We start from the raw sequence: 12,583 nt of genomic DNA on the forward strand, positions 1-12,583 counted from the left end.
TTACGATTTCACCTATTTATATATCTTCATAAATAATATATTTGGATTCCATCATACATGTTATGGTAAAATGAAAGACGCCATTACACAGTACAACTATTCCTGTAAAAAACAAGCACTTACATGGCTTGTAGATAGAAAACTGAGAGTGCTGGAGCTCTTAGAAGGGGAGGAGGGAAAAACGAAAACACTAAGATCAAAATTTGCGCGGTCCACTGGGTCATTTTGGGCCTGGTCCTCAAAGGGTTAAAGGGGTTGTTCACTCAAAAAAAAATTCTTTCACAGCAACTGATGCCAGAAAGTGCCAGAGATTTATAACTTACTTCTATTAAAAAAATCTCCAGTCTTTCAGTACTTACCAGCTGCTTTATGTCCTACAGGAAGTGATATTCTTTTCAGTCTGGAGAGCAGGAGAGGTTTTTTATAGGGATTTGCTGCTACTCTGGACAGTTCCTGACATGGACAGAGGTGGCAGCAGAGAGCACTTTGTCAGACTGGAGAAAATACACAACTTCCTGCAGGACATACAGCAGCTGATAAGTAAGTTACAAATTTCTGGCACCAGTTGATTTGAAAGAAATACATTTGGGGTGAACAACGCTTTTAAAGGGACTCTTTCAGCCGGGAGACTGGGGACAACCCACCCTCCACCCCTTGCTGGTCCTGCCGCCGAGAAATCACTGCCTCTCCTCTTCACGCTAATTATGCCTAGCTGATCATGGGGAGGTTTGACCGCTGTACTGTCTTTCTAGGGTCACCTATCCAGGGTCTTATCCTTCAGTCAAGGACTCAATGTCACAGCAGTAGAAGCCGACCACAACCTGGTCAGCATGGCCACCAAGTTTGACCATGATCTAATCTACATGCTGAAGAAGAAGCGAATGAGACCGACAAAGGTAACTTCATTCCAGAAGGAAAAGAATGTGTTCACCCTGAGCTGTTACATTGTCATCTTCACCCTTCTTTTGTGGTGCATAGGGGCGGTATAGTGTATGTGCATCACGTTTATCCCATGTCTCGGGTTGCAGGGGCTGGTAGTTTTCTCATAGGCCGGAGATCTCATAATCTTGGGCCTGAAGGTTCTGTTTGTTTTTTTTTAACATCTAGTTCATGCACATGGCCTGGATTTAATAGCAGAATTCAAAGGGGTTGGCCACTTTATAGTAAAATTGCTCAGTGTACAGTATTAGTAACTGTACTCACTGTATATACTGACAGCAGCTTCCTGTGTACCTCATAGAGCTAAAATCAGACTCCCCTGCTCTGTCGTGTTTTGGTCCATAAGATTGCTGACATGGAGGAGCATGTGACCAGGCCCCGGCCCCCAGTGTCCACCACTGAGCCTGTATATGTCTATGGAGGACACAGGAGGCGGGGCTTGGTCACATGCTCCTCCATGTCAGCCATTTTATGGACAGAAACAAAACAGAGCAGGGCAGCCCAGTCTGGAGGAGGGGAGTCAGATTTTGGCTCTATGAGGTACACAGGGAGCTGCTGTCAGTATATACAGGCAGTACACTTACTAATACTTTGTACTTACCTATTTTACTATAAAATGGCCAACCCCTTTAATAATCTGGTATTTGTTGGAAAGGGTATCCTTATATACTGATGATATGCTGCTGTATACATCTGACTTTCTGACCAATCTATCAACCCGTTATGGAGATTTTTAAGGGATTTGGTAGGAGGCCAGGATTAAAGGGGTACTACAGTGATTTTTTTTTTCAGGAAGTGGTGCATTCTTTCCAGCCTGCAAAGCAGGAGAGGTTTTCTATGGGCATTTGCTACTGCTCTGGACAGTTCCTGACATGGACAGAGGTGGCAGCAGAGAGCACTGTGTCTGACTGGAGAGAATACACCACTTCCTGTAGGATATACAGCAGCTGATAAGTACTGGAAGGGATAGATTACACTCAGGATAAACTTCAGCAATTATTAAAAAAAAGTGTCATGAAAGTGGGTGCTTGGCTACGCTTGCCCCTATTAGAGATGATGGAACAGCGCTGGTGTTCAGGTTTGTACGAACTAGAACCATTGGTATTTGACTCCTGCTGCCTTCCTGTTCCGTGGGGAAGGTGGAGACAGCCCGAGTCCTGCCTGGAAAACAGAAATACAGCCTATTACCACGGAACAGGAGTGCAGCAGGAGTCAAGTACCAATGGTTCGAGTTCGTACGAACCTGAACCTCAGCGCTACTCCATCATCTCTAGCCCCTATCAGTAATTGGTAGATGTAATATCTTAAGCCCCTATTTCACGGGTCGTTTAGAGGAGCAAACGGCCGCTCTCAGCGCTTGTTTGCTCCTCGTTCCCCACTCGCTGCCGCCGCTATTCAACGCACCAGCAGCTAGCGGGGGGGGGGGGGGGGGGGGCGGTGGATGCAGTTTGGCTGACCGGCCTCTCATCTATGACGGGCCGCTCTGAAGCTGCAGCGAGCGGGATCGGGGAGGAAGCAGGGCGCAGGAGAAGACCAGGAACGCGGAGAGATGATGTAAACTGTTTGTTGAATTGTCAGCCGCCACCGGCCACATATCGCTATTATATGTAGCAATGCACGGAAGAAACTGCCCCAGAATAGAGATGAGCGAACCGGGCTAGGGTTCGAGTTGATCCGAACCCGAACTTTCGGTATTTGATTAGCGGGGGCTGCAGAACTTGGATAAAGCTTGGATAAGGTTGTCTGGGAAACATGGATACAGCCAATGACTATATCTATGATTTCCACATAGCCTTAGGGCTTTATCCAAGTTCAGCAGCCACCGCTAATCAAATACCGAAAGTTCGGGTTTGGATCTACTCGCGCATGCTCCAGATTCGCTCATCTCTACCCCAGAACATTTGAATTTGAGGGGGATGAATTGACGCACCGGGCTGCCATTCTAATACAGATATGTAGAAACCCTATGCCAATGTTTCTTAAGAGAGGCTTCACACATATCACAATCGCAGTGGATTTAATGCTGCGAGTCCATAGTAGAAATTTTCCTCTCACTGCAAGTAAACGCCACCCACCTTAACCTGAAGTGGTCTGGGAATACTTTACAGATTGCTGTCATTGGCAGATTATTGCTCCCTGTAATAGGGCTCTTACTCCTTATAGTTATTGATTAGGTTGATGACTACGCGGCAGATATGGAAATATAACAAGGCTTTGAACATATGAAAGTTTTTACGACAGGAGTTATGTTTTTATGGTTATATTATGAATGTTATTATGGTTTTGACAATATGGCATTGCATACAGTTCATTACTGACTACAATTTATTCCACAAGTGCCGTCATGTTGTCATTGGAAATATTTTCTTTTTCTGTCTATATTATAAAAATAATACTAATAATTATCTGATTGTTATGGGCTATGGCACATTTTCTGAACCCTAATAATCTATAGGTTATAATCTATTTTTTCACCTTCTCCTTTTAGAGCTCGGCCTATGATATTACCATCATCAAGTCATCTACACCCCCGCGGCATGTCTTGGCCTGCGTAGACCCCCAAGCCTCATGGGAAGAATTTGTGACGCAGTTAGCTGATCGCAAAGAGACTGAGACAAACGCAGATGAATCCAGCTTTTGTGCCTCATTTACCAGATCACAAGAATTTGTAAACCCAGCTGCAGATTCCTGCCGGAGTGTAAGCTCTTTGGACCACTGCCACTCTTCTCAGCTGGACAACTTTATATTGACTGGACTCCATGCCTGTGGAGACCTCAGCGTTGCCATGCTACGGCACTTTGCCAGGTGCCCTTACATTGCTGGCATCACCTCAGTTGCTTGCTGCTATATGAAATTAACCACGTGTGAAGTGCCGCAGCCTCCCGGGGTCCTGGCTCCATCTCACCAGTGTGACCCTCACCTACGGCAGTATGGCTACCCTGTAAGTTGCTGGGTTTCTGGTCTTCCTGGCCACAAACTTTCCTACAAATCCAGAGAGGTAGCCTGCCATGCTGTTGAGGACTATATAGAGCGCCTTAAAGGCGAGAGTGACATATTGAGGATTCATTGTTACAGAGCTGTGCTGGAGACTGTGATCCGCGGTATAGCTCCCACCATGATTCGTGCCGGAGTCCAGACAATCAAGAATGCCCACAAGCTTCCTTTTAATGAGTATGTACAACGTCTAATGAGGTTAAATATTATCCATACATTGAAGAGGTTGTCCAAAACTAACTTGTTCCCTATTCACAGGATAGGGGACAAGTAAGAGGTCATGGGGGATCCAACCTCTGCACCCCCCGCCAATCTACAGTTCGGCCCTTGGCTGAATGAATACAACCTTGTGTACGGCATGTGACCTGCGGCTCTGTTCATTCCTATGGAGAAAATGAATATAGCTGCCCACCCACTGCTGTATTCATGGAGCCGGGAGCCGATCTTGATATTGTCGAGGGGTACAGAGGTTAGACCCCCCTGCAATCTCTTACTGGTCCCTAATCCTGTGGATAGGGGACAAGTTAATTTTGGGTGGACAACCTCTTAAACTACTAGGTAAAATTTCAATGAAATTCATGTAGTAGGGTGCTAAGTCATCCAGATTGACTGACTGTCATTTGTTGCAGTGTCTCCCCACCCTGAATCATAGAACAGTAATAATATTACATGAAGGTAATATGGATGAGGATATTTTCTGTTTCTCCACCAGCAACACCTATTCCCCATTGACTGGATATGAAAGAATTATGTGTTCACAGGTGGTCCAGGTGCAGGGCCCCCAGAGATCTGTAGATTGTTGGTGCAGAGTCTCCCATAAATAGTGAGGGTCTCTGCCACTTCATTTACTGCAGAGTATCGGCCATCGCCTGGAGTCCAATGGACAGTAAATGGGTCAGCAGTGTGAACACATGACCTCCACTTCAATCAGAGGGGAAACTGGGACCCCTATTCTTGAGATCACTGGGGGTCCCAGTGATTATGTACTTAAAGGGGTTATACAGAATTAGTTAAAGTGTAGTTACTATCTTGCAAAAAGTGCTGTACATGTCCTCTGATTGTGTTATTGCATTTCATCTCCACTGAAAATAATGGAGAAAAATTGTAATACCACACACATCCTGAGGACAGCGGTGGCACTGTTTTTAAAGGAAAACAGCTATGTTTTCCTAATTCTGGACGTTCCCTATCCACAAGAAAGGGCTTAAAGGGAACCAATCACCGGAAAAACGCATATAGAGCTTTTGAAATGTGCTGTTAGAGCACACAGCACACTTGGCACACGTGTTTCCATAGCCTCCGTGCCTTCCCCCTGTAAGCCGCAAAGTAACTTTATAAAACTGGCGCCCTGTATGCTAATTACCTGAGGTAGTCACCTGGGCGGTGTTCGGCTAGCAGGTAGTCACGGTCCCCTGGGCGTTCTTCCGCTGTAATCACGCCCCTCTGGGCGTGATTTAAATGGCCGAGTAGCTGTGACATTCTGATGCCGGACGCCGCCGCACATGCGCAGTGCCGCCGCTTCCATTCCGGCGGTACTGCGCCTGTGCAGAATAGCCTCGAATAGCCTGTTAGCCGGAGTTCGAGGCTATTCTGCACAGGCGCAGTCCAACCGGAATGGAAGCGGCTGCACTGCGCATGTGCGGCGGCGTCCGGCATCAGTACGTAAGCGCGCCGACGTTGGGCACGGCGCGCTCCCGAGTGACTCCACAGCCACTCTGACATTTGAATCACGCCCAGAGGGGGCGTGATTACAGCGGAAGAACGCCCAGGGGACCGTGACAGCCAGCTAGACGAACACCGCCCAGGTGACTACCTCAGATAATTAGCATACAGGGCACCAGTTTTATAAAGTTACTTTGCGGCTTACAGGGGGAAGGCACGGAGGCTATGGAAACACGTGTGGCAAGTGTGCTGTGTGCTCTAACAGCACATTTCAAAAGCTCTATATGCTTTTTTCCAGTGATTGGTTCCCTTTAAAGGGCTAAGTGTTGTTGGCGGAACAATAGCTTTAAAGTGTCACTCTCCCCGTAGAGACATGTCAAAAGTTCTGATCAGTTGAGATCTCCACCGATTGCTAAAACGAGTGGAGAGAAACGATCCGCTCCTCTGTTTTATGGAGTGATGAGGAAGACTGGCACAGAAACACCTAGCTGGCCACTTCTTCCCATACATTCTAGTGTTATGGATGGTGGTCCCAGGGGTCCAAACTTTTAAAATATTTGTATGACATATTAGAGATATATCTTGCATGTGTGTGTGTATATATATATATATATCTATCTATATATATATATATATATATATATATATATATATATATATATATATATATTATATTATATTCATTCTGTGTCATTTGTTTTGCAGATATGCCAAGCAGGGTCTGCAGCGAGTGGGCTTGGATCCTGATACAGTGTATAATACCACCTTAGTAGACGACATGTTGGCTCAACACCAGAAAGTGGTGTCATTCTTTAGTCTGGCTCTGCTACTGGCTCCCCTAGTAGAAACCCTGATTCTGCTGGACCGGATGATTTTCCTCCAAGAGCAGGGTTAGTATTATGTCAGGGATGAGACCACCCCGGGTGTACGATGCTTCACAGACCTGATTGGCCATGTGTATTTATCGCTGTACCTATTGTTCTATCTTTTCTCACAGGATTTCATTGTGAAGTCATCCCTTTATTCAAACCCGAGTTCTCCCCGAGGAATCTGGTCCTTGTAGCTGCTAAGGGCGTCCATCATCTGTCTGACAGTCTGGAAGAGATCACTTTGAGTCATTTAAGGGTAGGATAGAGATCGCAGAGTAGACTTGTATTGGCCCAGATTTACTTAACAAAATGCTGACACTTTTTTAGGATTTTTTTTCTAGTGTGTTCTGAATTCAATCTGTTTTGTTTTTTTTTGTTTTTTCCTTGATTACTAAGGGTTTTTTAACAGTTTCTGAAGCGTTGACTTTACGCATAGTTCACCAACTTTAAGGCGTTAGGTTTTTACATTTACTAACATAATTGGCGCTGTTTGGAGTCACCCATTAAAAACCAACAAAATACACTAAGGCTATAGGATATGAAAACTAACGGGATGAGAAACTAAAACCGTAAATGTCGGAAATCTTAGTAAATCTGGGCCATTGTGTTTTTAAGGTTACTATTTATAGAAGAAAAATAAATTATTAGAATTTTTTTTTTAAGTATAATTTTTTATGGACAAAAAAAATGAAGAAAAATGTGTAAAATCTGATTCCACATAAAACCTCAAAACTTTAAAGCAGTTGTCACCTGTCCACAGGGTAGGTGAGAAGCATTTAGTGTTGTAGGTCCGACCACAAGGACACCCCCAGTGATCATGAGAGTAGAGGTCCCTTATCCCACAGGTAAATTGATCAGCAGTGGGCGTACCCCTCCCTTCCTCATTCACAGGCCATGGGGCGACTGAAGTACAGGAGCCTGGCGTGACCAGGCATGTGATCGGACACACGTCTCTGTTCTCCTGCCCTAGTATCCGGCATAAATCCTGCCCACAAAGAGAGGGGACATACCCTGAAGACCCAGAGAACACTTGCAGCTATGGTCGGAGGTAAAACAAGCCGTGGCAGGGCAAGGAAGGAGACAGGAGCTGACAGTCCTTAGAAACAACATGGCGCTGCGGGAACAGACAGGGAGGGAGGTGTTGGCCTGTGACTGGTGAGTGCACAGTTGAGTGTGACTGAGAAAATGGCCCCATGCAATCCCGGTATCCAGAAGCAGATCATTACAGCCTCTTCTGTCCCGCCACCATAGACACCATGAACTGTATTGAACTTTATGGGAACAGGGGGCCGTTGTTTTCACACTGTATTGAACAACGGCTGTTGTTCGGTATGGCAGTGGAAATAATTGACATGTCAATTATTTCCGTCCGCTAGAGTGTGAACTACGGCCGTACACTGGCTAACAGAGAAATTTCCAGAGAAAACGTCACCATTATTTGCAATTGAGGGTGCTGTTCTGAGAGCCACTACCAGGGGCCCCTCCAAGACCAATATTGCTGAAGATCCTGCGTTTTAAAGATCGGGACTCTATACTTCGTGCAGTAAGGGATCATCCTGCTTTACCAGTGAATGGATTTCCAGATTTCTCAATGGAGGTCCAGAAAGAACACGCACAGTTTATGGATATTAAGAAGGGACTTTGGGCACTGAATGTCGTTTACTTTATGGTCTCCCCAGCCAAATTGCCCTTAGGATCCACCCATTTCTTCGACATGCTGGAGAAAGCCATGGAGTGGCAGGCTGCAGGCTGCAGCCATTCTCTGCACATGTCTGTGAATATATTTGTATCACCATGTAAATAGGATTGTAAATGTAAAAGAAATTGTAAAAAAAAACAACACAGCAGAGTACAGCCCAGTGATTGGGGACACTGTGCAACACTACACCTGTGCAATGGTTTCTGTTTCTTCCCCGCTACCATAGACCTCCATCATATGTTATCATATAACATTTACTGTAGTCCCGGGTGAATTTTGAGGTTTTATGTGGAGTTACACTTTATGTTTTAAACAGAAGTTTTGACTACTTACTGGACAATATAAGCCTTACAGCTCTCCAGACCAGGGTCTGTACCCACACTGGGGACAGGAGTTTTTACATCACCCTCTGGGACACATACATTGAAATATTTCTACATATATACGCAAAGATGTTTATTGCTTCTATTTTACATATATGACCGCATCCCATGAAATGAAAGGGATGCTGACATATACCATGGTGCAGTGCAGCTGCCTTTTGTCTTCAGCAGTCCAGCCATAGTTGACGTTTCGGCCTCTTCCCTTATTTAGCTGGACTCAGTAATATGGTCTCTTGTGTTTATTGAGTACAGATAAGTGTACATGTGCGGGATGTGGTGTGAACATAGTCACCGGCTGTGTTCAGGTCATTAAACATATAGGTATGGGGTATATGCAAATCTTACAAGGATGAGTCAAGTTATCTGCACTTTAGTTATATTAAAGGGGTACTCCAGCAAAATTTATTTCTTTTTTTTTCAAATCAACTGGTGCTAGAAATTTGTAATTTACTTCTATTTAAAAATCTTTAGTCTTCCAGTACTTATCAGCTGCTGTATGTCCTGAAGCGGTGTATTCTCTCCAGTCTGACACAGTGCTCTCTGCTGCCACCTCTGTCCATGTCAGGAACTGTCCAGAGCAGGGGGGGGGGGGTTCTATGGGAATTTATTACTGCTCTGAACAGAAGTGGCAGCTGAGAGCACTGTCAGACAGAAGAGAACATACCCCTTCCTGTAGGACATACAGCAGCTGCTAAGTACTAGAAGAGTAAAGATTTTTTTAACAGAAGGCAATTACAAATCTCTGGCACCAGTTGATTTGAAAGATTTTTTTTACCCCTCTAAGACTTCTGTTGGCCGCATTTGTCAGCGCTAGATTGCAGTCTCTACGGTGACCGCAGGCTCGAATGTTTTACATCAGTTATTTATGACTGACTTATGATGTGCATTAAAGAAGAGCAGCGTGCAGTGATGCCTTTTTTCTTTTCGTTCTTGTATTGTATTGTTGCATGGTAGTGTGGATCCGTACAATGCTCTCCATGCTATTGATATTCTCCAAAAACTTTTAAATAATCCTGATCTTGCTCAAGTGTTTTCTCACCTGAAAGACGGAGGATGGAGATTGGTGAAGGGATGACGACTGTGGCACATTCATGGTTTGCAGCTCAGCCAAAAACATTATAAAATGAGGTGAAAGCAGGCAGGGAGATGATGGGATTTCTGAAAACGGATTCAACTTTTCAGCCAAAGTGCAGATAATATTTGACTCCTCCTCGTGCAGCCATTTTATGTAGTAGGTGCTTTATACTTATATTCCATATGCTGGACTTGTTATGGTCTTATGGACACAAGGAACCTGTAGTTGAGGTAAGTGGTAGATGTTCCTGAGGAGTTGCTGCAGTCTCAGCTATCACTGTGGTCAAAAGGTAAGTTACGAAGTTACTCTATACTTTACTCATCGCCTGACATGATGCTTATTATAGGACTTATAAAACTCACAGTGTACCTCACAATGCTGGTCACTGTGGGATCCTATAGATGCTGGTGGAACCATACTGTAGGGTTACTGCAAATCCAGCTAATTTCTAGAATGTATGTGTTCTAGCCCAGTCCTGTACCTTCATCAGTGCCAGGTAGAAATATTACAGAAAAAATGCATAAGTTTGACACCTGCCAATAATAATTACGAATTTTAAATAATAATATTTTTTTTAAAATATAATAATTAATTAAATAATATTATAATTAATTATTATATATAATTATTAATAATTAGTGGCTGGCCATAAAATGTATCAAAAAGAATCCTTGTGTCTATATAATATATATATATATATATATATATATATATAATATATATATATATATATAATATATATATATATATATATATATATATATATATATATATATAAATAAAACCTCCCAGTTGCTGACTCGAGTGATGTTCAGTCATACTTACCATGGCTATAGTCACTAAGAGGTTTGTCCAGGTACAACTCTTTTAGCTGCATAGCATGAAAAATCTCTTTACTGATCAAACAATATGGTACTCACACATAAAGGGCCATAATATATATATATATATATATATAATCTGAACATCCCAAGCCACAACATAAACATATAAATAGATAGATATAGGCAAATGTTGACCAGTCATGAGAGGCTGTTTATGCTGTGGCTTGGGACGTTCAGTGATGTATAAGTGGGTTCATAGTTTACCTGTCATTAAGAAAAACATTTGACGTGCCCTAGGGATCAGATCATAGCGAGTGTGTGTTCAGACCCCAACCAGTTTCTAGAGAGAAATGGGCAGTTGAGCACCTCCTCCTCTCTAGTTCTCTGGAAACTTGCATTGTGTAACCATTTTAGTCATGTAGTTTAGATCAGTGTCCCCTATCAAGTCATGATCTGAGGATATCACATACACCCGTGGTGACGCCTGATGTACTGGCTATAACTATTTTATCTGTCAAATCAAGACCTGTTGGAATCAGGGGACCAGAGCTGAGAAACACGGCTATAGGGTATCTATAACTACACAAACTTTTTTCCATTTTCTATCCATATTTTAAAATCTTGCAGTTTACATTCTTGCCACTAGGCCTATAACTAAACTGAGACTTCCTGTTCTGTACAAATCCCCTACCACCAGTGTCCTCCTGTATTGTGACACAGGATGATAGTAAAAAGTGACACCAATGTATGGATAACAGTGCCTGCCCAGAAACTTGCCATTCATATGAGTGTTTGTCTATGTTCATGGGGAATATATCTAGGTCTATGTTCATGTAAAGTATATCTCTAAATGTTGTTCAACACTGCTTGGGCAAGATGGATGCCCCCATAATATGAAGAACATGAAATGAAAAGGATTAGAATCAGAACATAGTAACAGGTTAGAAAGAACATGTTTCAGTATCCGGCTCTAATAAGATATAAATGAGGGAGTCAGAGAAAAGATGGATTCAGCCTATGGTAGTGTCCATGTTTTCCTGGACTCCATAGGGCTGCATCCAACTTCTTAGGCCTCCGGTAACCAAATGCAAACGATGGGACTTGCTCATGCTGGAGTCATGCTCATCTCTACTGACCAACAAGAAAGAGAACATAAGGGATATATTGTCTGTCTTCATCAGCTTCATAAATAGCTTATTGTAGAGATTCGTACAATATACCCCGTACCAAAAGTGTAAAATAAAAGGAAATATACCAGGGATGGGACTGATACACAGTCGGCCCATAGTCATTATAGAGAAGGTGGATACACCAGCTGCACCTGATGGTCTCACATTGATTTAGCACATTCATATATTCACCAGAGAGCTGGCACTGTATACACGCCATTCTAATAGTGACACAGATCTGCAGGCTTCACGACAGCAAATTGGGACCAAATAAAATGCTAACATGTGAACCATGGCCAAATGTTAGCAATGATACAAGTAAAACAAATCACAAATCAAACACAAAGTGAATTTTACTGTCTCCAGGGGGGAACAAAGTGAATTGGAAGAATGGAGAAAAAGCTGGTTGTAAACAGGGCTGTATTAACAGCTGCTGCCGCCCTAGGCACTAAACCTGAAGACGCCCCATCTTCACTCCTCATCACATTGATATATGATCAGTCTTAAGCTGCGTTCACACATTTACTGTACATCACCACATGCAGCAGATACCAGACACTCATGCAGTAACCAATAGGTGTATGGTCAACAATCCTGGTAACAGCACATGACTAGTGGGAAAGAAATGGGAGCGCGGTTTCCGCCACATGCATACCCCCAGCACCTCACCACCACCTTGAAAATACACCAGATTTACTGGCAAGCCTGAAGGGGAGGTGGGAGAGTAAAAAAACAAAACAGAAAAAAAGTTTTTTTCTGCCCCCCCTGAAAGCTGCTGCCCTAGGCACCGGACCACGGGTGCCTAGTGGTAAATACGGCCCTGGTTGTAAACACCTTGGACTTAGGAGGGAACGTCGTAATAATGAGCAATGACTGTGAGCTTACTGAGGAGAGAGTGGGTTCACACTACGGAATCCGACGGATTCTGTTGCTCGTTCGCCGTGGCGCGCATATCTGCCCGTTCCATAG

The 12,583-nt window shown here is 43.6% G+C and overlaps 1 protein-coding gene across 1 annotated transcript in view; it reads left to right on the forward strand.

The window, feature by feature from the left end:
• METTL25B (methyltransferase like 25B) overlaps positions 1–12,583 on the forward strand; it is a 60,649-nt gene that overhangs the window by 17,135 nt on the left and 30,931 nt on the right. The window contains exons 7-10 of the mRNA XM_069949770.1: positions 753–896; positions 3,428–4,110; positions 6,301–6,485; positions 6,593–6,720. Of these exons, the coding sequence (XP_069805871.1) occupies positions 753–896; positions 3,428–4,110; positions 6,301–6,485; positions 6,593–6,720 (1,140 nt within the window). The remainder of the gene's footprint in view (positions 1–752; positions 897–3,427; positions 4,111–6,300; positions 6,486–6,592; positions 6,721–12,583) is intronic.

Source organism: Dendropsophus ebraccatus, chromosome 13, assembly GCF_027789765.1.
Source record: "Dendropsophus ebraccatus isolate aDenEbr1 chromosome 13, aDenEbr1.pat, whole genome shotgun sequence".
Lineage (NCBI taxonomy): Eukaryota > Metazoa > Chordata > Amphibia > Anura > Hylidae > Dendropsophus > Dendropsophus ebraccatus.